Source organism: Cherax quadricarinatus, chromosome 3 (genome assembly GCF_038502225.1).
Source record: "Cherax quadricarinatus isolate ZL_2023a chromosome 3, ASM3850222v1, whole genome shotgun sequence".
NCBI lineage: Eukaryota > Metazoa > Arthropoda > Malacostraca > Decapoda > Parastacidae > Cherax > Cherax quadricarinatus.
The window spans coordinates 1,015,310-1,042,602 of record NC_091294.1 but is presented as its reverse complement, the minus strand read 5'-3'; the positions used below and the strand labels follow the sequence as shown (position 1 = coordinate 1,042,602).

The 27,293-nt window shown below is 45.5% G+C and overlaps 1 protein-coding gene across 2 annotated transcripts in view; it reads right to left on the bottom strand.

Moving 5' to 3' along the window:
• Positions 1-27,293, bottom strand: part of LOC128684095 (bicaudal D-related protein homolog) — a 651,241-nt gene that overhangs the window by 17,607 nt on the left and 606,341 nt on the right. Inside the window, exons 4-9 of one of the 2 annotated variants that reach the window (XM_070089940.1) lie at positions 14,611-14,727; positions 13,015-13,161; positions 6,977-7,124; positions 5,919-6,037; positions 3,989-4,000; positions 2,799-2,930 (exon numbers count right to left, since the gene is read on the bottom strand). In XM_070089940.1, coding sequence (XP_069946041.1) covers positions 2,799-2,930; positions 3,989-4,000; positions 5,919-6,037; positions 6,977-7,124; positions 13,015-13,161; positions 14,611-14,727 — 675 coding nt within the window. The remainder of the gene's footprint in view (positions 1-2,798; positions 2,931-3,988; positions 4,001-5,918; positions 6,038-6,976; positions 7,125-13,014; positions 13,162-14,610; positions 14,728-27,293) is intronic. The other variant, XM_070089947.1, reaches the window with a different exon arrangement.

Here is a 27,293-nt window from a genome sequence, read left to right as displayed (position 1 = left end):
CACAGCAATGAACCCTCCTTGAAGACTCATCTGGTAGACTTAAAATTATCACCACTGTTTCATTAACCCAATATTCACTGCCATGGGGTGGCATGGCTCACACTGCCATGGGGTAGCATGGCTCACACTGCCATGGGGTGGCATGGCTCACACTGCCATGGGGTAGCATGGCTCACACTGCCATGGGGTGGCATGGCTCACATTGCCATGGGGTGGCATGGCTCACATTGCCATGGGGTGGCATGGCTCACACTGCCATGGGGTGGCATGGCTCACACTGCCATGGGGTGGCATGGCTCACACTGCCATGGGGTGGCATGGCTCACACTGCCATGGGGTGGCATGGCTCACACTGCCATGGGGTGGCATGGCTCACACTGCCATGGGGTGGCATGGCTCACATTGCCATGGGGTGGCATGGCTCACATTGCCATGGGGTGGCATGGCTCACACTGCCATGGGGTGGCATGGCTCACACTGCCATGGGGTGGCATGGCTCACACTGCCATGGGGTGGCATGGCTCACACTGCCATGGGGTGGCATGGCTCACATTGCCATGGGGTGGCATGGCTCACATTGCCATGGGGTGGCATGGCTCACATTGCCATGGGGTGGCATGGCTCACACTGCCATGGGGTGGCATGGCTCACATTGCCATGGGGTGGCATGGCTCACATTGCCATGGGGTGGCATGGCTCACATTGCCATGGGGTGGCACGGCTCACACTGCCATGGGGTGGCATGGCTCACACTGCCATGGGGTGGCATGGCTCACATTGCCATGGGGTGGCATGGCTCACATTGCCATGGGGTGGCATGGCTCACATTGCCATGGGGTGGCATGGCTCACATTGCCATGGGGTGGCATGGCTCACACTGCCATGGGGTGGCATGGCTCACACTGCCATGGGGTGGCATGGCTCACACTTGCATGGCTCACATTGCCATGGGGTGGCATGGCTCACATTGCCATGGGGTGGCATGGCTCACATTGCCATGGGGTGGCATGGCTCACACTGCCATGGGGTGGCATGGCTCACATTGCCATGGGGTGGCATGGCTCACATTGCCATGGGGTGGCATGGCTCACATTGCCATGGGGTGGCATGGCTCACATTGCCATGGGGTGGCATGGCTCACACTGCCATGGGGTGGCATGGCTCACACTGCCATGGGGTGGCATGGCTCACATTGCCATGGGGTGGCATGGCTCACATTGCCATGGGGTGGCATGGCTCACACTGCCATGGGGTGGCATGGCTCACACTGCCATGGGGTGGCATGGCTCACACTGCCATGGGGTGGCAAAAGTCCTAATTTACCAATTTATTAAACAGTGAAAATCATTTTCTATTCAAAACTAAAGAATGCTTCAGATTGGCTTCCAAACATTATTGACGATGCAAATCTATAAGATGGATGACACTCCATAAGTATAATCTGAGTAGGTGCAAATTTGATGTTACTGATAGCTAAAAAAAAATTATTGGGATCATTAGAATCATATCTGTTAGTGGAAAACTGATTTTCTGATCGGCTTCAAACTTTTAACATTATAATATCTTTATTTCTGCAAGTACATGTACAAGGTATACAGTCCTAGTTGGCATCAATGACATACTACTGTATAGAAAGCCGCTTGTTATGCTGAGCACATAGGGCAAATTAGGTCAGTTTTGTCCCAGGATGCGACCCACACCAGTCGCCAGTCGACTAACACCCAAGTACTCATTTTACTGATGGGTGAACAGGGACAGCAGGTGTCTTATGGAAACACGTCCCTAATGTTTTCCAGCCGTACCGGAGATTCAAACGCCGGACTTCAGTGTGCGAGCTGAGTGCTCTAGGGAATAGGGAACTAGGGGATAACTAGAGAATATGTCTGTTTAATTTACTAGAGTAGCTGGTTTTAGTATTACAATTATTAATTTAATGTCAGGTCTAGCTTTTTGTGAGAGTGGTGAAGAAGTGGGCATCGAGGGAGTTACAGTTCAGCGACCAGCTGTGACTTGAGTCCCACTTACCTCACCCAAATTACTTGCAGGTAATAATTCAGGTAAGGCCCTGTAGGCCTCCTGCAGGTGATTTGTTCACATAATAATTCACAAAGGATGGAAAGTTTCATGGGTTTAGGCTGTGTAGGCACAAATTTTGTTGGAGTCTGTGCAATAACTAGAAAAGTGTATCTTCTGGTCTGCTTTAAACTTTTGGTGCTGGTGTGTCTACCTCAATGATGTTAGGTTGTGTAAGTTACCACGTGACAATTATATTAAACTGGTTACTGTGAAATAACTGGAGAATGTTTAGGTTAAATCAACTTAATGTTCATTTACCTGGTTATAACATATTTCCTCAAGACCATTATTATCATCATCTCAAATATTTAGCAAGAATTCTCCTTAAAACTGTGAACTCTGCCATCAAATAACAATGTCACTTCTATTACTACTAACAGACCAGTAAGCCTATTGCAATGCTCATGTTCATCTTACCCTTCACCAAGTTCCATTTACATACCTCTGTATCCTTATATTGCTTGTATTAGCTTGCTAAACCTCTTCAAAGGAGACCTTATGTCGAATTAGTTGTCCATGTGCCCTTGTTTCCTCTTTGTTAACTCTTCCAATATTTATACAAACTGTTGTATAACAGCTCTGTCTCGATCCAGGAGATAATTCTTGTACACTATTTTGTGTCTTCTGTGTGGGGCTTTTTTTTTTTACATCTCAGCTAAATTTCTAGGCCAATATAAAAGTTTTCCTAATAAATAATGTAGATTGCAGAGGTAATCACTCACCTTAAGTTTATCAGGAGTGAGTTCATCGGAGGAGTTGGTAGAGAGCGAGGTAAGTGAGTTTCTGCGTCTGTGTCTCAACTGGTCAATCATCACACGCAGCTGACCGACAGCATCCACAACTTCATGTCGCAGCTGTAGGGGGACAAAGGGGTTAACCACTAGAGTCACTCCTAGAATGTATTTCACCAAGACTTTATTAAAACAGATCTAAACCTAACGGTGATTACATAGTTCTAATGACTAATGTAATATTTGTCATTATTTAACTGTCAAATATACAAGAACTTAACATAATTTCATAACGAGGTGCTATTTTTTCCCCTACTTAATGTCAATATTCAAATTAGTGTTTAAGTAAACAGATGTCTGCTTTGTTACTGAACTTGTTGACGAATTTGAATACCGACAAGAACAGACACTTACCAATATAGTTACATGCCTGCATATGGCTACATTAATTGGGCTACTGTCCTGCATGCTGTGCTTTTAGTTTCACATTGTACAACACACAAGATATGTAATGCTACCATGTCACAATAATTTGTGTAGACGCTAACCTTAAACATGTTGTTTAAATAAATTTTTATTTATTTTAATCAGGGGCAAGCGTTAAACCCATATGGATCATATAGTGCCTGAGGAATGGGAGGCATTTTGGTTTCCTCCAAGGAGGGGGGAGAAAGCAAATCCAGTTCCTTAGATCAAGAACTCGTCACCGGCATCAAACTACCTTCCTTAAGGGGATGTTTAAGCCAAACTACCAGTGTATTATAATGTAACCGACTCGTGACACAATAAAGGCGTGCACTGATACCAACTTAATATTAAATTTCTTATATTATTCAGGCTAAGATACCCAGTAGTAACTACAAACACCGCTACATCACTACAAAACCAAAGACAATATCCAGCATTGTTTTATTAGCAGCACCTCAGAAGCTATTTTATAGAAAATAAAACCCTGAGTGTATCAGTGAGAATCAAAACCAATAAATGAAATCTAGAAAAAGAAATATTTGAATGAAGAGAAATAAAATATATCAAGCATTGACGTCCCGGTGATTAATATTAATGTTGAGAGAGAATTGTTTAAATTCTTGCCAGCGTTTAAGCCCAATTTAATGTGAAGTGAGACTGTACTACTAATGTGGTGCCGGGAACTATATCAGGCTGCTGCTGGTGTCACTTACACTAGTTGTGCCCTTGAAAAGAAACAAAGAAATGATATTAGATAATGAAAATCACATACTGTCAACAATGCAATAAGCAATAAAACAATGTTTCTCTGTCTAAACTAAAGATATGAAGGTTTACACTACAACACTGAAAAAGCCATGCAATAAACTGAAAATATCTTCTTAGCTAGTTAATTACAGAAGCATCATGCACAAAAAAAATTATTTTGCCTAGTATTGTTAATGCAATATGCAAAACTTAATATATATAAGGTTAATGATAAGTTTTTCAAATTAACATGACCTCTCGTTAGTTATGCATCTTCGTGTATTGCATTCCGAGTCACTTTACTGTACGTATATGTATTTTTCTAAGAATTGTGTAAGGTAAAGATAATTTTTTTTTTTTTTTTTTTTTTAAGTGGGGGACATTTTTTTTTAATTCCTTAGAGACGCATACAAAATTTCTAGCATTTATATTAGCCCAAGTATCAAAGGTAATGAATTACTTTATATTAACAGAAGCGTTAAACTTATTAGCCGTTCAGGGCTACTTAAGTGCATGTAAATCAAATTTTATACAAGGCAATAAATCTGACATTGGAAAAATAAAAGACAAATGTAGTGTAACTTGAGTCTTTATTAACTACGATTCTCTCACACAGTGGTCTTTATCAAGTCACAAACACTGTGAATTGATAAAACCCACTGTGTGGGAGAAACGTAGTTAATAAAGGTACGCATGACACTGTATTTGCCTCTACATTTCCATGGTATAGGTATTTTATACTATTTATCGCCAAATCTGACCATTACGAGACTTGGCACGTACAGCATTAGCATACAGGTTGATTTCACATAACCGCTGAGTCTAATATACTGGTAGGTGCACATGCTAACTTGCCCTCAATTCCCCTTGATCCTGAGTAAATGTTCGCAATATATTCTTCGATGTTGTAATTAAAATAGTTGAAATAAATTGACAAGATTAACTGAGCTTTGAATTTAACTTTGCCAGATGTGAAAGCCGTGAGGTAGTCCAAGATTCATTAAATCAGTGACTGTCTTTGCTATCTTGCCTGCTACTTGTTAATCTTTTATGTCCCGGAAACCCTCTACGAGGTTCACAGCGTCTCGCTACCGGCGCAAATTTATAAAAGAATCACTAGCTTTTTTTTCTAGCTCCAGTAACTATATGTACGCACAAGTACCACCGTGGTATTTGTTAAATATCGTTTTGTTTGTGTGTGCCTCTAGATAATGTAACTTTTTTATTTTCATTATTCATTATTAATTATAAGTCATTGATCCCGGGGACAGTAACTATCATAAAGTTAAATTATTTGATACTTATTTGCTAATGCTATTTGTCTCATCAGGATAAATATATTAACTGTAGTGGATAATAGCGGCAAAGTGAGGAACACCTTAAACCTGTGTCACTTCAACACTAAGTTAATCACTGAGTCTTCGAACTAAGGACACCGATTGTTGTAATAGTTAAAAGAATAGAAAAAAGAAAGTTTGTATAGGGCCTTACGAACATCAGTGCAAATTTCACAACACAATTTATAATACACTCAAACAACGTAGATATACATTAAAGCAGAAATGTAATACAGGCAATTAAAGGGTATGAATGACAAAGATGTGTGTCTTACGTGCAACTAATGTCTCTTTATAACTAAAGTAATTTTTATTAGAGAAGCTTAGAAGAGAGGCGTGCAGTGAGGTACAGTACTCGTAGCAGTGACCAAGGCCGGAATTTGACCTTCTGAGGCCTAAACTGTCCAGATGGTAAAAAATGAAAGTCGACCTAGGCAACACTACATTGTGGCCTTAAGCTATGACTTGGTTAGCCTATGTTAAAGTCCGGCCTTGATAGTAAAAAAGGAGACGGAGTGGCAGCAGAAAATAATAAATAGTAGTCTGTAGAGGTGCTCACCGTCTTGAGTGATTCAGAGTCGGTGGAGGGGAAGAGTGGGTCGTCGCACTCTATGATGTCGTCCTCCTCCAGGTCAAGTAAGTTCTCTGGTATGCTGGGGTGAGAGTGTGGCCGAGACACTACGGGAGACAAACATGAGGTAAGTGGAACAACATCCATCAAAGAAGCAGAGGCAATATAACAAGAACACTGAAGCATTACATTAAGGCTGATGAAACGTCAAACTACATTTTGTGTTGCGAGAGTAAAGGATTAGAGAAATTGTTATATACGGGTAAGAGGTTAAATTAAGAGACAGGGAGCAAGGCAAATGAAGTGTGCAATATGAAAAGGGCTGGACAGATTAAAGGGAAGTGGACAAATCGAAAGGAGCAGATTAAAAAAAAAAAATGGGTAAGACATGAAAACAAGAGAATGACAGATAAACTGGGTAGAGATGAAAACGGAAGCAGATCAAATTAGGATGGGGGGGGGGGAGGATTGATGGTCAGAAATGGAAAGAGATGAGGTGGGGGGTAGGAAGGAATAACGGAAGCCATTTCTTGTGGTGAAAGGTGAGAAGGTGAATGCTGAAGAGGTAATCAATTGTTCTAGTTAATTTACAAAGCACAGAGTTACAAAATTATCCGCATTCACTTCTGAGTTTTGAGATGGGTTATTAAACCGTAAAACTGATTCCAGCAGATTAATACTGAACCTCCAGAGAAACCTCAGTGTTATTTGCTTTTCTTACAAGAAGTATTTTTTTCCATGAATTTACAAATGTTTCCTATAATTTAGAATACTGACTATTAAATATACCCATTTTTTTTTGGCAGCTAACTCCCGTTTAGAGTAAACTTGATCAGTTTCGTCCGTCCCAGATGATCACTAAGGACAGAATAAAACAGCTAAGTTTTTCTCCGAATTATGGGTCAGTTGTGAATTTCAGATAAAGGCATGCACAATTCAAGCCATTTGTTGAGGAAAAACAGTCAAGATCATCGTGGTCCAGCCATGATGTTATAAACATCCTTCACTACTACTTCACTGGAGACATTAACTCTTGATTCACTCACCTTCATGATCGCTCATATCAATCTCATTCTGGAGGGAGGTGTGACCCATGGACGGAGAGGAAGAGTTCCTGCTGTAGGCCTCCAGACGATCCGTCAGGGAGAGATTAGTGTGCCTCAGGTCGTCCAGGTCTCTGTCTCGGTTCCTCAACTGTTGAAGATATTTACAAGCTATAGATTCGTACATACCCGCAGTCCTCGTTGAAACACCTTGTTCAGTCATTCATTATTTACCTCCTGATTGTATGAAGGTTTCAACTGTGATCAACAGTTGTAAATGGTCAAATTTTGCTATGACTTGTTATTAATTTGTTTCATGTGTCTACCAGACAACTTGGGCTTAACGAGTTATCATGGGATGTTAGCGAGTAACGTTAATATCCCATGGTAACTCCAGTACCAGGGATCCGCCCAGGCGTAAGTTACACTACGGTGCTCAGGGATCCACCATGACCTAAGTTACACCACGGTATCCAGTGATCCATCGTGGCCTCATCAATAACCCAAATATCACCAGAAGACTTAATTTGGTAGTTTTCCCCAGTCTCAGTGTTAACTGAAGGTTTACTCTGACCCGCCACTATCACTACCCTGCACTGTCATCCGAGGACTCAGAACGGCCCTGTTACAGAAGGATCGTATACCATACTCCACTAACTATAAATTCAAGCATGACCGTTCGTCCATGGGAATGCGAGTATTGTTTGTATTATACAACTGCCATAGTTTTGAACATTCTTCTCCGGAATATATTAGCTCAACATCAAGTTTGTGTCTGGCTTCTCCAAAAAAATACAAAAAAAAACATGCTAATTAAGTTACAAATACAGTTATAAAAGGAATTATTTTCACAAACTTGGTTGCCTCATTCCTTCACCAATACATTACTCAATCCCGAACGTGTGTTGGAACCTGCTACGGTAAATATTCTGAACGAACACTGTAGCCTCAGGGGCTAGGCACTGTAGCAGTGTTGTAACTGACAACACATGGTGAAGTGTTTCAGTCGAGGTTATTCCCATACTAGCAAATCTCTTTCACCCCATACCCGCTGCAGTGACGAAAAAGTACAACACTAGCCATGGCAGTGTCCTCCTTTCCGGATGAAACCCGAATTTGCATGACAGTGTCATCATCGAAGACACTGCAAATCTCCATACGGACATCAACCAAATCTTTAAATGGGCTTCAGAAAACATTATGAAGTTCAGTGAAGATTAATTTCAATTCCTCAGCTTTGGAAAACTCGAGGAAATAAAAACTGTATCGAGTGCAAAACAAATTCCAACCACACAACAGAGCGAAAAACTAATGTGAAGGACCTGGGAGGTATAATGTCAGAGAACTTCACTTTCAAAAATCACAACAAAGTATCTACCACATCTGCTATGAAAATGACAGGGTGGATAATTAGAACATTCAAAACTAGGTGTGCCAAGTCAATGAAGATTCTCTTCAAATCACTTATTCTCTCTAGGCTGGAATATTACCGTACACTAACGGCCCCTTACAACGCAGGTGAAACTGAAGACCCTGAGAATTTACAGAGAACTTTCAACACAGCTATTATGATAAAACACCTAAATTATTGAGAACAGTTGAAGTCCCTTGATTTCTACTCCTTGGAACGCAGGCGGGAAGATATACATGATAATATGCACTTGGAAAATCCTAAAGGGACTAGTACCAAATATGCACACGAAAATTACTCCCTACGAAAGCGTAAAACTCGGCAGGAAATGCAACATCTCCCCAGTGAAAAGCAGGGGTAACACAGTGTCAGGGGCTCAAGACGGTTCAACTACCTCCTAGCATACATAAGGGGAATTACCGATAGACCCCTGGCTGTCTTCAAGGAGCTGGACAGCCACCTAAAGTCGGTACCGGACCAGTTGGGCTGTGGCTCGTACGTCGATTTACGTGCGGCCAGCAGTGACAGCCTGGTTGATCAGGCCCTGATCCACCACGAGGATGGTTACGAATTATTATAATCATGGGGAGCGCTAAACCCATAGGATTACACAGCACATGGGGGGGATAGAAGGTATTCAGGCAACTAGAGCACAGATTCAACTCCCTAGATCAAGAACCCTTCACCAGCGTCATGGAACCTCCCTTGAGGGGAATAGTTGCGTAAAAAGAGCCGTGTGGGGCCATGACCCCCGGAACACCCTCCAAGAATACTCCAGAGCCTCAGTGCCAATGACAAGACTCAATATGGCACCCTCAGTGCCAAGACTCAATATGGCACCCTCAGTGCCAAGACTCAATATGGCACCCTCAGTGCCAAGACTCAATATGGCACCCTCAGTGCCAAGACTCAATATGGCACCCTCAGTGCCAAGACTCAATATGGCACCCTCAGTGCCAAGACTCAATATGGCACCCTCAGTGCCAAGACTCAATATGGCACCCTCAGTGCCAAGACTCAATATGGCACCCTCAGTGCCAAGACTCAATATGGCACCCTCAGTGCCAAGACTCAATATGGCACCCTCAGTGCCAAGACTCAATATGGCACCCTCAGTGCCAAGACTCAATATGGCACCCTCAGTGCCAAGACTCAATATGGCACCCTCAGTGCCAAGACTCAATATGGCACCCTCAGTGCCAAGACTCAATATGGCACCCTCAGTGCAAAGACTCAATCTGGCACCCTCAGTGCCTAGACTCAATATGGCACCCTCAGTGCCAAGACTCAATATGGCACCCTCAGTGCCAAGACTCAATATGGCACCCTCAGTGCCAACTCAATATGGCACCCTCAGTGCCAACTCAATATGGCACCCTCAGTGCCAACTCAATATGGCACCCTCAGTGCCAACTCAATATGGCACCCTCAGTGCCAACTCAATATGGCACCCTCAGTGCCAACTCAATATGGCACCCTCAGTGCCAACTCAATATGGCACCCTCAGTGCCAACTCAATATGGCACCCTCAGTGCCAACTCAATATGGCACCCTCAGTGCCAACTCAATATGGCACCCTCAGTGCCAACTCAATATGGCACCCTCAGTGCCAACTCAATATGGCACCCTCAGTGCCAACTCAATATGGCACCCTCAGTGCCAACAACTCATGGCACCCTCAGTGCCAACAACTCATGGCACCCTCAGTGCCAACAACTCATGGCACCCTCAGTGCCAACAACTCATGGCACCCTCAGTGCCAACAACTCATGGCACCCTCAGTGCCAACAACTCATGGCACCCTCAGTGCCAACAACTCATGGCACCCTCAGTGCCAACAACTCATGGCACCCTCAGTGCCAACAACTCATGGCACCCTCAGTGCCAACAACTCATGGCACCCTCAGTGCCAACAACTCATGGCACCCTCAGTGCCAACAACTCATGGCACCCTCAGTGCCAACAACTCATGGCACCCTCAGTGCCAACAACTCATGGCACCCTCAGTGCCAACTCATGGCACCCTCAGTGCCAACAACTCATGGCACCCTCAGTGCCAACAACTCATGGCACCCTCAGTGCTAACAACTCATGGCACCCTCAGTGCTAACAACTCATGGCACCTTCAGTGCTAACAACTCATGGCACCCTCAGTGCTAACTCATGGCACCCTCAGTGCCAACTACAACTCATGGCACCCTCAGTGCCAACTCATGGCACCCTCAGTGCCAACTCATGGCACCCTCAGTGCCAACTCATGGCACCCTCAGTGCCAAGACTCGATATGGCACCCTCAGTGCCATGACTCGATATGGCACCCTCAGTGCCAAGACTCGATATGGCACCCTCAGTGCCAACAAGACTCGATATGGCACCCTCAGTGCCAAGACTCAATATGGCACCCTCAGTGCCAAGACTCAATATGGCACCCTCAGTGCCAAGACTCAATATGGCACCCTCAGTGCCAAGACTCAATATGGCACCCTCAGTGCCAAGACTCAATATGGCACCCTCAGTGCCAAGACTCAATATGGCACCCTCAGTGCCAAGACTCAATATGGCACCCTCAGTGCCAAGACTCAATATGGCACCCTCAGTGCCAAGACTCAATATGGCACCCTCAGTGCCAAGACTCAATATGGCACCCTCAGTGCCAAGACTCAATATGGCACCCTCAGTGCCAAGACTCAATATGGCACCCTCAGTGCCAAGACTCAATATGGCACCCTCAGTGCCAAGACTCAATATGGCACCCTCAGTGCCAACAAGACTCAATATGGCACCCTCAGTGCCAACAAGACTCAATATGGCACCCTCAGTGCCAACAAGACTCACCATGGCACCCTCAGTGCCAACTGCAAGACCCACCATGGCACCCTCAGTGCCAACTGCAAGACTCACCATGGCACCATCAGTGCCAACTGCAAGACACCATGGCACCATCAGTGCCAACTGCAAGACACCATGGCACCCTCAGTGCCAACTGCAAGACACCATGGCACCCTAAGTGCCAACTGCAAGACTCACCATGGCACCCTCAGTGCCAACTGCAAGACTCACCATGGCACCCTCAGTGCCAACTGCAAGACCCACCATGGCACCCTCAGTGCCAACTGCAAGACTCACCATGGCACCATCAGTGCCAACTGCAAGACACCATGGCACCCTCAGTGCCAACTGCAAGACACCATGGCACCCTAAGTGCCAACTGCAAGACTCACCATGGCACCCTCAGTGCCAACTGCAAAGACTCACCATGGCACCCTCAGTGCCAACTACACTCCTCAACATGACACCCTCAGTGCCATCTAAAGAATTCACCATAGCACACTGTCCCAACTCCAAGACTCGCCATGGTATACTCACTGCCAACTACAGGACTCACCATGGCACACTCACTGCCAACTACAGGACTCACCACGGCACCCCTCAGTGCCAACTACAGGAATCACCATGGCACCCTCAGTACCACCTACAAAACTCACCGTGGCACCCTCAGTGCCAACTACAGAATTCACCATAGCACGCTGTGCCACCTACAGGATTCACCATAGCACACTGTGCTAGCTACAGGACTCACCATGGCACACTCACTGCCAACTACAGGACTCACCATGGCACACAGCCAACTACAGGACTCACCATGGCACCCCTCAGTGCCGACTACAGAGCTCACCATGGCAGTGTCAATTACAGGATTCACCATGGCACACAGTGCCAACTATAAAACTCACCAGGGCACAGTGCCAACTCCAGGACTCACCAGGGCACAGTGCCAACTCCAGGACTCGCCATGGCACAGTGCCAACTACAGAACTCACCAGGGCACAGTGCCAACTACAGAACTCACCAGGGCACAGTGCCAACTACAGAACTCACCATGGCACAGTGCCAACTACAGAACTCACCATGGCACAGTGCCAACTACAGAACTCACCATGGCACAGTGCCAACTACAGGACTCACCATGGCACAGTGCCAACTACAGGACTCACCATGGCACAGTGCCAACTACAGGACTCACCATGGCACAGTGCCAACTAGACTCACCATGGCACAGTGCCAGCTACAGGACTCACCATGGCACAGTGCCAGCTACAGGACTCACCATGGCACAGTGCCAGCTACAGGACTCACCATGGCACAGTGCCAGCTACAGGACTCACCATGGCACAGTGCCAGCTACAGGACTCACCATGGCACAGTGCCAGCTACAGGACTCACCATGGCACAGTGCCAGCTACAGGACTCACCATGGCACAGTGCCAGCTACAGGACTCACCATGGCACAGTGCCAGCTACAGGACTCACCATGGCACAGTGCCAACTCCAGGACTCACCATGGCACAATGCCAACTCCAGGACTCACCATGGCACAATGCCAACTCCAGGACTCACCATGGCACAATGCCAACTCCAGGACATACCATGGCACAATGCCAACTCCAGGACACACCATGGCACAGTTCCAACTACAGAACTCACCATGGCACAGTGCCAACTCCAGGACTCACCATGGCACAGTTCCAACTACAGAACTCACCATGGCACAGTGCCAACTCCAGGACTCACCATGGCACAGTTCCAACTACAGAACTCACCATGGCACAGTGCCAACTCCAGGACTCACCATGGCCTCCTGCTCTCTGGATTGTTTCTCCAACATAACGAGTCTGTCCGAGGTAGCGTCTAGGTGAGAGCTGAGACCTTCTCTCTCATCAAGGAGACTATCGATCCTACGCTCCAGGTCCATCTTCTGCTCCGACAGCATGTTGATCTGCAAGATACAACCTTATTAAGCTAGTGTTCACATTAGCGCTGTCACCAGGTCACTACACTAGTTAATAACAATGTTCGTTCATCCATACATACTTGAACGTGTAAAACATGTTTACAAACCAGTAATCACGACCCACACTTACACAAGCTAAAATAAACTACTTGTAAAAACCATAATCAGTCAAAAAATAGTAAAATATCAACTAAAATGTCATTTCTTAATATAGGGATTCTTAAAATTTATGGCAGTCAAATTCGTAAAATAAAATGGTTTTCATGACATTAAAGTTTCAATGAACTCCATATTGAAGGAAGAACGTACAGAGTTTGTACAAGACCACGAGTCTTCTTTAAAGAATGTATAATACAAAATACAAGAGTATTTCACTTAGGTAAGCTGTAAGGAACTCCTACAATGTTATGACAATTATCCTACAAACCTACGAGTGTTCTTGAATACATCATACAAGAATATATAACTCAGCAAATTATGATTAAGTTCTAAATACTTTCACACCCTCACTATCCCTTCCCTCTGAGACACCATCCCGTCACCACCTCCCTATCACCATAACCTCCCCCCCCCCCCGAGTGTCTTGCCTATCCTCATCGTCAAGGTTCAAACCCACTCACCAACGAAGCGCTTTATAACCCTTGTGGTTTAGCGCTTCTTTTTGATAATAATAATAATAATAATAATAATAATAATAATCTCACCAACGAATGTTTTCCTCTCATACTAGCAGAACTTGATTAAGATTTCTAATTCCTAAGCTTTTTCATACATAACAGTGTGAGACGAAGATACTGACGGCAACACTGACAAGCTATCATTCACATCTTTAACATAAACAATGTTACCAGAATTATGAACATTCCATAATTACATGTTGAAATTATAAATACAAAAACAGTATACAGAATTTATTCTCAAATGGCCAATGTAAATATTTAATAACTACTGGCACTGCCAAATAACCTAACTTACAACTCGTTTATAGTTTAGTCTTTAATGACTGGGCTTCCATCCCTGGGACCCATTTATGTATCTTTTATGACTATCAACCACAGGAGAGTTATATGGAGTAAAATATTATAACTAGCAGCCACAAGATAGATAGATATAGTGGGTATAATGTTATAACTAGCAGCACCTAGGGAAGGGGCATGTGGTGAGTAAACAAACTATATTGTTAATTTCCCTGGAACTATCACCACTCGACTTAAGAGGATCAATCAATCTCTTACAACCTCCAACAAAACCTATCTCCATAGGTCACCTTAACTGTACGTACATTGAACTTTAATTCTTCACTGTAATGGATGTACAAGTTTGGTTAAGAAAGTTGACTAACCAGAATGACTATGGCCTTGCTTAGCCTGACAGTCAAGAGGCCTACCTTGAAGAGTCCACAGAGTTTTAACTGGTTTTCAAGAGGAGACGTACCTCGTCCCGCAGCACCTCCAGGGTGGACACCTGCTCCGTCATGTTGGACTTCCTGACATTGAACTGGTCACGCAGGTGCTGTAGCTGCTGCTCCAACTGCTGCTCATGCTTGGACGACTGTAGCAAGGAACACATACTTAGTACTCCACACTCAACCACTAGCCTAGCCACAGCCAAACAACAGTGCATATACACTTAAGAGGTATCTAACTCTCAGTCTCTATACACAAAGATTACATTAATCCATCGTTTACAGATTCAAGTTTTTGTTGATAACAATGTACAAGTGAACTGCAGCCTTAACGACCCATGTATAATCGATAGGTTTGAAGCCTAACAAACTTAGAATATGTATTCTTTTAGCTGGTGCATGTTAGCCTGAGAGTGTTTACATGATGAATTAGAGTTTTGTCTTCGAGTGTTAATGTATTACCTGGAGAGGGTTTTGGGGGTCAACTCTCCCGCGGCTCGGTCTGTGTATCAGTATGTACGTATATATATATATATATATATATATATATATATATATATATATATATATATATATACAAGGAATTCGCAAGAGCAGGCGAAATATACACAAACACTGATCTCTGGCTGAAGGAGACTCGAACCTTGGAACAAGGTACGCGGTGCTATACCAATCTCGCCACACTGGACAACACCTTGGCGTGCAGCTTGCAGCCAGCTGGCTGCCTTGGATCAACGTGTAGCGCAAGCTGCACGCCAAGGTATTGTCCAGTGTGGCGAGATTGGTATAGCACTGCGTACCTTGTTCCAAGGTTCGAGTCTCCTTCAGCCAGAGATCAGTGTGTGTGTGTGTGTGTGTGTATATATATATATATATATATATATATATATGCTGCAAGGGTCATCCATGTTTTCAAGTTGCAGCCTTCTTGCTGCTGCTTCCCATCTCTCAATCTTTCTCAGTCCACACTATCAATTCCTCTCAGTAATTTGTATGTTATCATATCACCCATAGCAGTTCCTTCATCTACTACCATCAGGCTGCGTTCCTCTCACCTCTCCTCATAGGACACACCACTTAGCTCAGGGATTAGTCTCGTGTGTGTACTCACCTAATTGTACTCACTTAATTGTGGTTGCAGGGGTCGAGACTCAGCTCCTGGCCCCGCCTCTTCACCGACCGCTACTAGGTCCTCTCTCCTCCTGCTCCATGAGCTTTATCATACCTCGTCCTAAAACTATGTATAGTTCCTACCTCCACTACATCGCTTGCCAGACTGTTCCACTTCCTAACTACTCTATGACTGAAGAAATACTTCCTAACATCCCTTTGACTCATCTGAGTCTTCAGCTTCCAATTGTGACCCCTTGTTTCTGTGTTCCACCTCTGGAACATCCTGTCTCTGTCCACCTTGTCTATTCCACGCAGTATTTTGTATGTCGTTATCATGTCTCCCCTGACCCTCCTGTCCTCCAGTGTTGTCAGACCGATTTCCCTTAACCTTTCTTCATAGGACATTCCCCTTAGCTCTGGAACTAGCCTGGAGTTTACCTGGAGATAGGTGCAAACCTTTGCACTTCCTCTAATTTCTTGACGTGTTTGACCAGGTGGGTTCCAAACTGGTGCTGCGTACTCCAGTATGGGCCTGACGTACACAGTGTATAAAGTCTTGAACGATTCCTTACTAAGGTACCGGAACGCTATTCTCAGGTTTGCCAAGCACCCATATGCCGCAGCAGTTATCTGGTTAATGTGTGCTTCTGGCGATGTACTCGGTATTATACTCACTCCTAGGTCTTTCTCCTTGAGTGAGGTTTGCAGCCTTTGGCCACCTAGCCTATACTCTGTCTGCAGTCTTCTTTGCCCTCCTCCGATCTTCATGACTTTGCATTTGGCGGAGTTAAATTCTAGGAGCCAGTTTCTGGACCACACATCCAGCCTGTCCAGGTCTCTTTGTAGACCTGTCTGGTCCTTGTCTGATCTGATTCTCCTCATTAACTTCACGTCATCTGCAAACAGGGACACTTCTGAGTCTATCCCTTCCGTCATGTCGCTCACATATACCAAGAATAGCACTGGTCCCAGGACTGACCCTTGTGGGACCCCGCTCGTCACTAGCGCCCACTGTGATACCTCATCACGGACCATGACTCGCTGTTGCCTCCCTGTTAGGTATTCTCTGATCCATTGCAGTGCCCTTCCTGTTATACGTGCCTGTTCCTCTAGCTTCTGTACTAATCTCTTGTGAGGAACTGTGTCGAAGGCCTTCTTGCAGTCCAAGAAAATGCAATCAACCCACCCCTCCCTCTCATTTCTTACTTCAGTTACCTTGTCATAAAACCCTAGTAGGTTTGTGACACAGGATTTGCCTTCCATGAATCCGCGCTGGCTGTCGTTTATAATCTTGTTCTGCTACAGAAGCTCCACCACTCTCCTGATAATCTTTTCCAAGACTTTGCATACTATACATGTCAGTGACACTGGTCTATAATTTAGGGCTTCATTTCTGTCTCCCTTCCTAAAGATAGGGACTGCATTTGCCTTCTTCCATACTTCAGGTAGTTGCCCAGTTTCAAGAGAAGTGTTGAAGATTTTGGTTAGTGGCACATGTAGTGTCCCTGCTCCCTCTCTAAGGACCCACGGAGAGATGTCCGGTCCCACCGCCTTTGACGTATCAAGGTCACTTAGGAGCGTCTCCACCTCCTCCTCAGCTGTGTGTAATTCATCCAACACTTGTTGGTATATCCCTTGTTGCTGTACGCCACAGTTTTGTCTTCCCATTGTCCCTTCAACCTCCACTGTAAATACTTCCTGAAATCTCATGTTGACCTCCTCACATACCTCCTCGTCGTTTCTTGTGAGCTCCCCACCTTCTTTCCTGAGCCTGATTACCTGGTCCTTGACTGTTGTCTTCCTCCTGATGTGGCTGTAGAGTAGTTTCGGGTCAGACTTGACTTTCGATGCTATGTGTGTGTGTGTGTGTGTGTGTGTGTACTCACTCACTCACTCACTGTGTGTACTCACTCACTCACTGTGTGTACTCACTCACTCACTCACTGTGTGTGTGTGTGTGTGTGTGTGTGTGTGTGTGTGTGTGTGTGTGTGTTGTGTGTGTGTGTTGTGTGTGTGTGTTGTGTGTGTGTGTTGTGTGTGTGTGTTGTGTGTGTGTTGTGTGTGTTGTGTGTGTTGTGTGTGTTGTGTGTGTGTGTTGTGTGTTTTGTGTGTGTGTGTGTGTGTGTGTGTTGTGTGTGTGTGTTGTGTGTGTGTGTTTTGTGTGTGTGTGTGTGTGTGTTTTGTGTGTGTGTGTGCGTGTGTGTGTGTGTGTACTCACCTAATTGTGGTTGCAGGGGTCGAGTCTCAGCTCCTGGCCCCGCCTCTTCACTGATCGCTACTAGGTCCTCTCCCTCTCTGCTTCCTGAGCTTTGTCATACCTCTTCTTAAAACTATGTATGGTTCCTGCCTCCACTACTTCACTTGTTAGGCTATTCCACTTCTTGACGACTCTGAAGAAATACTTCCTAACGTCCCTGTGACTCGTTTGAGTCTTCAGCTTCCAATTGTGACCCCTTGTTTCTGTGTCCCCTCTCTGGAACATCCTATCTCTGTCCACCTTGTCTATTCCCCGCAGTATCTTGTATGTCGTTATCATGTCTCCCCTGACCCTTCTGTCCTCCAGTGTTGTCAGTCCGATTTCCCTCAACCTTTCCTCGTACGACATTCCCCTGAGCTCTGGGACTAGCCTTGTTGCAGACTTTTGTACTTTCTCTAACTTCTTGACGTGCTTGACCAGGTGTGGGTTCCAGACTGGTGCTGCATACTCCAGTATGGGCCCAACATACACAGTGTACAGTGTCTTGAACGATTCCTTGTTAAGGTATCGGAACGCTATTCTCAGGTTTGCCAGGCGCCCGTATGCTGCAGGAATTATTTGGTTGATGTGTGCCTCCGGTGACGTGCTCGGTGTTATGGTCACCCCAAGGTCTTTCTCCCTGAGTGAGGTCTGTAGTCTTTGTCCACCTAGCCTATACTTTGTCTGCGGTCTTCTTTGCCCCTCCCCAATCTTCATGACTTTGCATCTGGCAGGATTGAATTCAAGAAGCCAGTTTCTGGACTACATGTCCAGCCTGTCCAGGTCTCTTTGCAGTCCTGCCTCATCCTCATCCGATTTAATTCTTCTCACCAACTTCACATCATCTGCGAATAGGGACACTTCAGAGTCTATTCCTTCCATCATGACATTCGCATATATCAAAAATAGCACTGGTCCTAGAACTGACCCCTGTGGGACCCCGCTCGTCACAGGCGCCCACTGTGATACCTCTTCACGTACCATGACTCGTTGTTGCCTCCCTGTTAGGTATTCCCTGATCCATTGCAGTGCCCTTCCTGTTATATGCGCCTGATCCTCCACCTTCTGCACTAATCTCTTGTGGGGAACTGTGTCAAAGGCCTTCCTGCAGTCTAGGAAAACGCAATCAACCCACCCCTCTCTCTCGTGTCTTACTTCTGTTACCTTGTCATAAAACTCCAGGAGGTTTGTGACACAGGATTTGCCTTCCATGAACCCATGCTGGTTTTCATTTATAATTTTGTTCCGTTCCAGGTGTTCCACCACTCTCCTCCTGATAATCTTCTCCATGACTTTGCACACAATACATGTCAGAGACACAGGTCTGTAGTTTAGTGCCTCATTTCTGTTTCCTTTCTTAAATATGGGGACTACATTTGCTGTCTTCCATTTCTCAGGTAGTTGCCCAGTTTCAAGGGATGTGTTGAAGATTGTGGTTAGGGACATGCACAGCATCTCTGCTCCTTCTCTAAGGACCCATGGGGAGATGTCCGGTCCCATCGCCTTCGAGGTATCAAGGTCACTTAACAGCTTCTGCACCTCCTCCTCGGTTGTTCGTATGTCATCCAACACTTGTTGGCATATTCCCTCTTGATGTTCCCTTCTGTGCTGTCTTCCCACAGCCCTTCCCGTCTCTACTGTAAAAATTTCCTTAAATCTCCTGTTTAGCTCCTCACATACCTCCTGATCATTTCTTGTGAGTTCTCCACCTTCTGTCCTCAATCTGGTCACCTGGTCTTTGACTGTTGTCTTCCTCCTGATGTGGCTATACAACAGTTTTGGGTCAGTCTTGATTTTCGATGCTATGTTATTTTCATACTGTCGTTGGGCCTCCCTCCTTACCTGTGCATACTCGTTCCTGGCTCTGCGACTGATCTCCCTATTTTCGTGTGTTCTCTGCCTTCTGTACTTTTTCCATTCTCTATTGCACTTTGTTTTTGCCTCCTTACACTATAGGGTAAACCAGGGGCTTGTTCTGGTCTTCCCATTGTTTCTGTTGCCCTTGGGTGGGTGTGTGTACTCACCTATTTGTGGTTGCAGGGGTCGAGTCCTAGCTCCTGGCCCCGTGTGTGTGTGTGTGTGTGTGTGTGTGTGTGTGTGTTGTGTGTGTGTTGTATGTGTACTCACCTAGTTGAGGTTGCAGGGGTCGAGTCCTAGCTCCTGGCCCCGCATCTTCACTGGTCGCTACTAGGTCACTCCCTGAACCGTGAGCTTTATCATACCTCTGCTTAATGCTATGTATGGATCCTGCCTCTACTACATCGCTTCCCAAACTATTCCACTTCCTGACTACTCTGTGACTGAAGAAATACTTCCAAACATCCCTGTGATTCATCTGTGTCTTCAACTTCCAACTGTGTCCCCTTGTTGTTGTGTCCCATCTCTGGAACATTCTGTCTCTGTCCACCCTGTCAATTCCTCTCAGTATTTTGTATGTCGTTATCATGTCCTCCCTATCTGTCCTATCCTTCAGTGTCGTCAGGTTGATTTCCCTTAACCTCTCCTCGTAGGACATACCCCTTAGCTCTGGGACTAGTTTTGTTGCGAACCTTTGCATTTTCTCTAGTTTCTTTACGTGCTTGGCTAGGTGTGGGTTCCAAACTGGTGCCGCATACTCCAATATGGGCCTAACGTACACGGTGTATAGTGTCCTGAACGATTCCTTATTAAGATGTCGGAATGCTGTTCTGAGGTTTGCTAGGCGCCCATATGATGCAGCAGTTATTTGGTTGATGTGCGCTTCAGGAGATGTGCCTGGTGTTATACTCACCCCAAGATCTTTTTCCTTGAGTGAGGTTTGTAATCTCTGGCCCCCTAGACTGTACTCCATCTGCTGTCTTCTTTGCCCTTCCCCATTCTTCATGACTTTGCACTTGGTGGGGTTGAACTCCAGGAGCCAATTGCTGGACCAGGCCTGCAGCCTGTCCAGATCCCTTTGTAGCTCTGCCTGGTCTTCGATCGAATGAATTCTTCTCATGAACTTCACATCATCTGCAAACAGGGACACTTCGGAGTCTATTCCATCCGTCATGTCGTTTACAAATATCAGAAACAGCACTGGTCCTAGAACTGACCCTTGTGGGACCCCGCTGGTCACAGCGGGGTCCCACGTACCATGACTAGCCGCTGTCTTCCTGACAAATATGTTTTTGTGTGTGTGTGTGTGTGTGTGTTGTGTAAATAAGTACATTTATTCAGGTATACACAAATACAGTTACATAGATTATCATACATAGCAGCATATGTGTAGAGAACCTGGGATAACCCAAAAAAGTCAGAGTGACTTATTTCCATTGGGGTCCTTTTACCTTATTATTATAATATAAAGGTGATAATATCTTATTATTATTCTATAATGAAGATAACATCTTATTATCATACTAAAAAGACCTATCTACTACACGAGGGTTATTAAGACTACAATACGAGGGTCATTACTAGGAATAAGGTAAAATTACATGAGTGTTAGCTACAAAATAAAAAATCATTCTCTTCCCTTTCTGTCGCTACATTCATCAGACACCTTTTGGCACTCTTCTTGAACTGGTTCATGCTATGACTGGCTTTGACATGTGCGGGCAGTCTGTTCCATTCCTTCATTGCTGTACAATAAAAGGTGTTTGACGCCTGGCTACTGACTGTGGGTACTACAAAGTTGTGCTCTCTCCCCCTAGTACTATGATTGCTTTGGTTCCCAACCTTGACAAAATTGACAGCAAGGTATTCTGGACACTGTTTGTGAGCAATTTTATGAACGTGATTTAGCTTCAGTTGTTTTACTCTGTCTTCAACATTTAGCATATCCAACTGCTGTAATTCATCCTGGCCTACATGCTGACTTGGACCCAGGTTCAGGATGAATCTTACAGTTTTGCTCTGGGTGATTTGCAGTCTACCTTTCAATTTTTTTTTGTCAAGGTTAAGTACCATGAAGAGTAAGCGTAGTACATATTACATTGCATAAGGGCTAGACAGGTCCTGCGAGCCTCAGCAGGTAGACACTGTGCTCGTCTATAGAGGAACTTCAGTCTGGCATTCGCTTTCTTTACTACACTGTTCCCTGTCAATTCTCCTGACATGCATGGGTCAAAGGAGATTCCCAGATATTTTACTGAGGAAACCGAAGTGATGTGTGTGTGTGTGTGTGTGTGTGTGTCTGTGTGTGTGTACTCACCTATTTGTGGTTGCAGGGGTCGATTCACAGCTCCTGGCCCCGCCTCTTCGCTGATTGCTACTAGGTCCTCTCTCTCCCTGCCCCATGAGCTCTATCATACCTCGCCTTAAAACTATGTATGGTTCACGCCTCAACTACGTCACTTTCTAGGCTATTCCACGGCCTGACTACTCTATGACTGAAGAAATACTTCCTAACATCCCTTTGATTCATCTGAGCCTTCAACTTCCAATTGTGACCTCTTGTGTCTGTGTCCCTTCTCTGGAACATCCCGTCTTTGTCCACCTTGTCTATTCCGCGCAGTATTTTATATGTCGTTATCATGTCTCCCCTGACCCTCCTGTCCTCCAGTGTCGTCAGGCCGATTTCCCTCAACCTTTCTTCGTAGGACAATCCCCGTAGCTCTGGGACTAGTCTTGTTGCAAACCTTTGCACTTTCTCTAATTTCTTGACGTGCTTGACTAGGTGTGGATTCCAAACTGGTGCTGCATACTCCAGTATGGGCCTGACGTAAATGGTATACAGAGTCTTAAACGAATCCTTAGTGAGGTATCGGAACGCTATCCGTAGTTTTGCCAGGCGCCCGTATGCTGCAGCAGTTATCTGATTGATGTGCACCTCAGGAGATACGCTCGGTGTTATGCTCACCCCCAGATCTTTTTCCTTGAGTGAGGTTTGCAGTCTTTGGCCATCTAAACTATATTGTGTCTGCGGTCTTCTTTGCCCTTCCCCAATCTTCATGACTTTGCATTTGGCAGGGTTAAATTCAAGGAGCCAGTTGCTGGACCAGGCTTGTAGCCTGTCCAGGTCTCTTTGTAGTCCTGCCTGATCCTCATCCGATTTGATTCTTCTCATTAACTTCGCATCATCTGCAAACAAGGACACTTCTGAGTCTATCCCTTCCGTTATGTCGTTCACATATACCAAGAACAGCACAGGTCCTAGGACTGACCCCTGTGGAACCCCGCTTGTCACAGGCGCCCACTCTGACACCTCGTCGCGTACCATGACTCGTTGTTGCCTCCCTGTCAGGTATTCTCTGATCCATTGCAGTGCCTTTCCTGTTATGTGTGCCTGATCCTCTAGCTTTGCAGTAACCTCTTGTGAGGAACTGTGTCGAAGGCCTTCTTGCAGTTCAAAAATATGCAGTCGATCCACCCCTCTCTCTCTTGTCTTACTTCTGTCACCTTGTCATAAAACTCTAGTAGGTTTGTGACACAGGATTTTCCTTCCCTGAAACTGTGCTGGTTGTCAATTATACACTTGTTTCTTTCCAGGTGCCCCACCACTCTCCTCCTGATGATACAGGAGGTCTGTAGTTTAGTGCCTCATGTCTGTCTCCCTTTTTAAAAATTGGGACTACATTTGCCATTTTCCATACCTCAGGGAGTTGCCCAGTTTCAAATGATGTGTTGAAGATCTTTGTTAATGGCTCACACAATATCTCTGCTCCCTCTTTAAGGACCCATGGAGAGATGTTGTCTGGTCCCACCGCCTTTGAGGTGTCAAGTTCGCATAGCAGCTTCTTCACCTCCTCCTTGGTTATATGTACCTCATCCAGCACTTGCTGGTGTGCCCCCCTGTTCTGATTTCCTGGAGTCCTACTGCTTTCCACTGTAAATACCTCTTTAAATCTTGTGTTGAGCTCCTGACATACCTCTTGGTCGTTTCTTGTGAATTCCCTATCACCCTTCCTCAGTCTGATTACCTGGTCCTTGACTGTTGTTTTCCTCCTGATGTGGCTGTACAACAGCTTCGGGTCAGTCTCTACTTTTGATGCTATGTCATTTTCATATTGTCTCTGAGCCTCCCTTCTTATCTGTGCATTCGTTTCTGGCTCTTCGGCTGATTTCTTTATTTTCCTGAGTTCTCTGTCTTCTGTACCTTTTCCATTCCCTAGTACACCTAGTTTTTGCCTCCCTACACTTTTGGTTGAACCAAGGACTCGTTCTGTTCTTCCCATTATTTCTGTTTCCCTTGGGAACAAACCTCTCCTCTGCCTCCTTGCATTTTGTTGCTACATAGTCCATCATTTCTTGTACTGGTTTTCCTGTCAGTTCCCTCTCCCACTGAATGTCTTGAAGGAAGTTCCTCATGCCTGAGTAGTTCCCCCTTTTGTAGTTTGTTTTTTCCCAGCCTATTCCTGCTACTCTCTCCACTTGGAGCTCAACTATGTAGTCGAAGCACAGAACCACATGATCACTAGCTCCCAGGGGCCTTTCATACATGATACCCTCGATGTCCGAACTACTCATGGTGAATACAAGGTCCAGCCTTGCTGGTTCATCCTCTCCTCTCTCTCTGGTAGTGTCTCTAACATGTTGATGCATGAGGTTTTCCAGTACCACATCCATCATCTTGGCTCTCCATGTTTCGGGACCCCCATGGGGCTCCAGGTTTTCCCAGTCAATCTCCTTGTGATTGAAATCACCCATAATTAGTAACTTTGCTCCCCCCATGTGTGCTCTCCTGGCCACCTCGGCTAGTGTGTCGATCATTGCTCTGTTGCTCTCATCGTATTCTTCTCTTGGCCTCCTGCAGTTCTGTGGTGGGTTGTACATTACTGCAATTATCACCTTATGTCCCTCAGACTGGATTGTTCCTACTAAGTAGTCCCTTTCGCCCATGCCATCCATTCCTTCCATTTTCTCAAAATCCCACTGGTTTTTAATGAACAGTGCAACTCCTCCTCCACCTCTCCTCCCTCTGTCTTTCCTGAGGATTTGGTATCCGGATGGAAAGATTGAATCTGTTATTATTCTGGTGAGTTTTGTTTCTGTGAGTGCTATTATGTCTGGGGATGTCTCTTTGATTCTTTCGTGCCACTCCTCATACTTGTTTGTTATTCCATCTGCATTTGTATACCACACCTTCAACTTCTTTTCTAAGACTGTGGTCTGGGAGGTATATTGGGGTTGGGGAAGTGGGAGACCTGGTAAGGAACTATGGGTTGTTGCTGTGGGGGTGGAGTTTGTAATGTAGTGGGTGGGGGCATTGGATGTGGCATGGGTGTTTTGATTTAGAGTGTTCGGTTGCACTGGGGTTGACCTGGTTGGGAGGCTTCTATAGGAAGTTGTGAGGGAGGCTGTATTTGATCTTCTTCCTGGGTCTGGGATCTCCTGTCTGTCTTCTCCATCCCCTCTCTTTCCTCCTTTAGCCTTTGTACCATCTCTCTCAGTTTCTGCCTTTCTTCTTGTGTTCTGTCGCGGTCAAGATACACCTTCCTGTATGCCGGCATGTCCCTTAATCGTGCTTTCTCCTGCAGGATCCTGGTCTGAGTCACTTCTGCCTTGAAGGTCACTTTCACTGGCCGGGTTCTTTTTTTTACAAACCCCCCTATTCTCCGAAAATTTTCCAGCTGGGTCATGTCGTCTTCTCCTATTGCTTTCATGATGCTTTCAATTGCTTTTTTTTTCCCTTTGTTTTCTTGCTTCATATGTTTCCCCTTCAACTTCCTGGAGCCCATACACAAAGACTGACCTCACCCTTTCATTCTCCCACTGCGTATCCCTGTGTATCCCCTCATTTAATTTGGTTTCCTGCACTGCAGCTTTCCTTTCTTCAGTTTCACTGGCTAATGTACTTGGGCTCAGTGGCCTGTCATTTTCCCTTCTCGGCTTTCCTTGGGCTATGTTGTTGTCTGTTAGGGCCTCCACATAAAGCTTAGCTCTTTCATTTACTACAGTCTCCTCTGATAGAGCTTCCCCATGCAGTTGTGCCCCTTCATTCCCTACAGTCCCCTTATTTGTGGCTGAGGTAGCAGTCTCTGTTGTCAATCCCAAAATGTTCTTTAGTTCTTTAGGCTGTTTCAGATTTTTCAGTTCCTCTTCTAAACTCTGTATCCTAGCCTCTGCTGCTTTGACATGCACCTCCCACTTTCTGCTTTCCATATCTATCCTCTCTTCCATTCTCATGCTAAGTTCTTCTAGTTTCTTTTCCCATTCATGATCTCTTTTTTATGAGCTCTGCTGCCCAATCTTCCTTTGCAGCTTCCTCCTCCTGTCCCTTGGTTTTTCTTGTTGCTCTCTGACAACCCATTTTTGTTTTATCCTGATTGCCTCAGAGTGGGAAACCTATTAGTTCTGTATGTTAGGTTAGTAGTGTGTATGTCAGTGTGGGGGGGAGGTAGTGGAGGAACTGTGGCTATGTGGGAGAGGGGTGGGGAGGGGGAGGGTGAACGGGGGAGGGGAGGGTGAAAGAGGGAGGGGAGGGATCAGGGGAAGATGTGAGATGTCGGTGGTGAGGGGGGGGGGTGTAGTGTATGTGTGAGTCTGGAGATGTGTGGGTGTGTGTGTGTGTGTGTGTGTGTGTACTCACCTATTTGTACTCACCTATTTGTGGTTGCAGGGGTCGAGTCCTAGCTCCTGGCCCCGCCTCTTCACCGGTTGCTACTAGGCCCTCTCTCTCCCCGCTCCATGAGCTTTATCAAACCTCGTCTTAAAACTGTGTATGGTTCCTGCCTCCACTACGTCATTTTCTAGGCTATTCCACTGCCTTACAACTCTATGACTGAAGAAATACTTCCTACTATCTCTCTGACTCATTTGTGTCTTCAACTTCCAATTGTGGCCTCTTGTTTCTGTGTCCCCTCCCTGGAACATCCTGTCCTTGTCCACCTTGTCTATTCCATGCAGTATTTTATATGTCGTTATCATGTCTCCCCTGACCCTCCTGTCCTCCAGTGTCGTCAGGCCGATTTCCCTTAATCTTTCTTCATAGGACATTCCCCTTAGCTCTGGAACTAACCTTGTTGCAAACCTTTGTACTTTCTCTAGTTTCTTGACGTGCTTTATCAAGTGCGGGTTCCAAACAGGTGTGTGTGTGTGTGTGTGTGTGTGTGTGTGTGTGTAATTTTGTGTGGAATTATGTGTGGGTTTATTATGTACCGAAAGGTAGGTGGCTTGTGTGTTGTAATGTAGTCTCAGTGGTCCTTTGCTGCCCACAACTTCTTGTGACCTGACCCCAACCTCCTGGGGCTTGACCGGCACCTACTTACAGTGTGTGTGTGTGTGTGTGTGTGTGTGTGTGTGTGTGTGTGTGTGTGTGTGTGTGTATGTGTATGTGTGTGTGTGTGTGTGTGTGTATGTGTGTATATATGTACTCACCTATTTGTGGTTGCAGGGGTCGAGTCACAGCTCCTGGCCCCGCCTCTTCGCTGATTGCTACTAGGTCCTCTCTCTCCCTGCCCC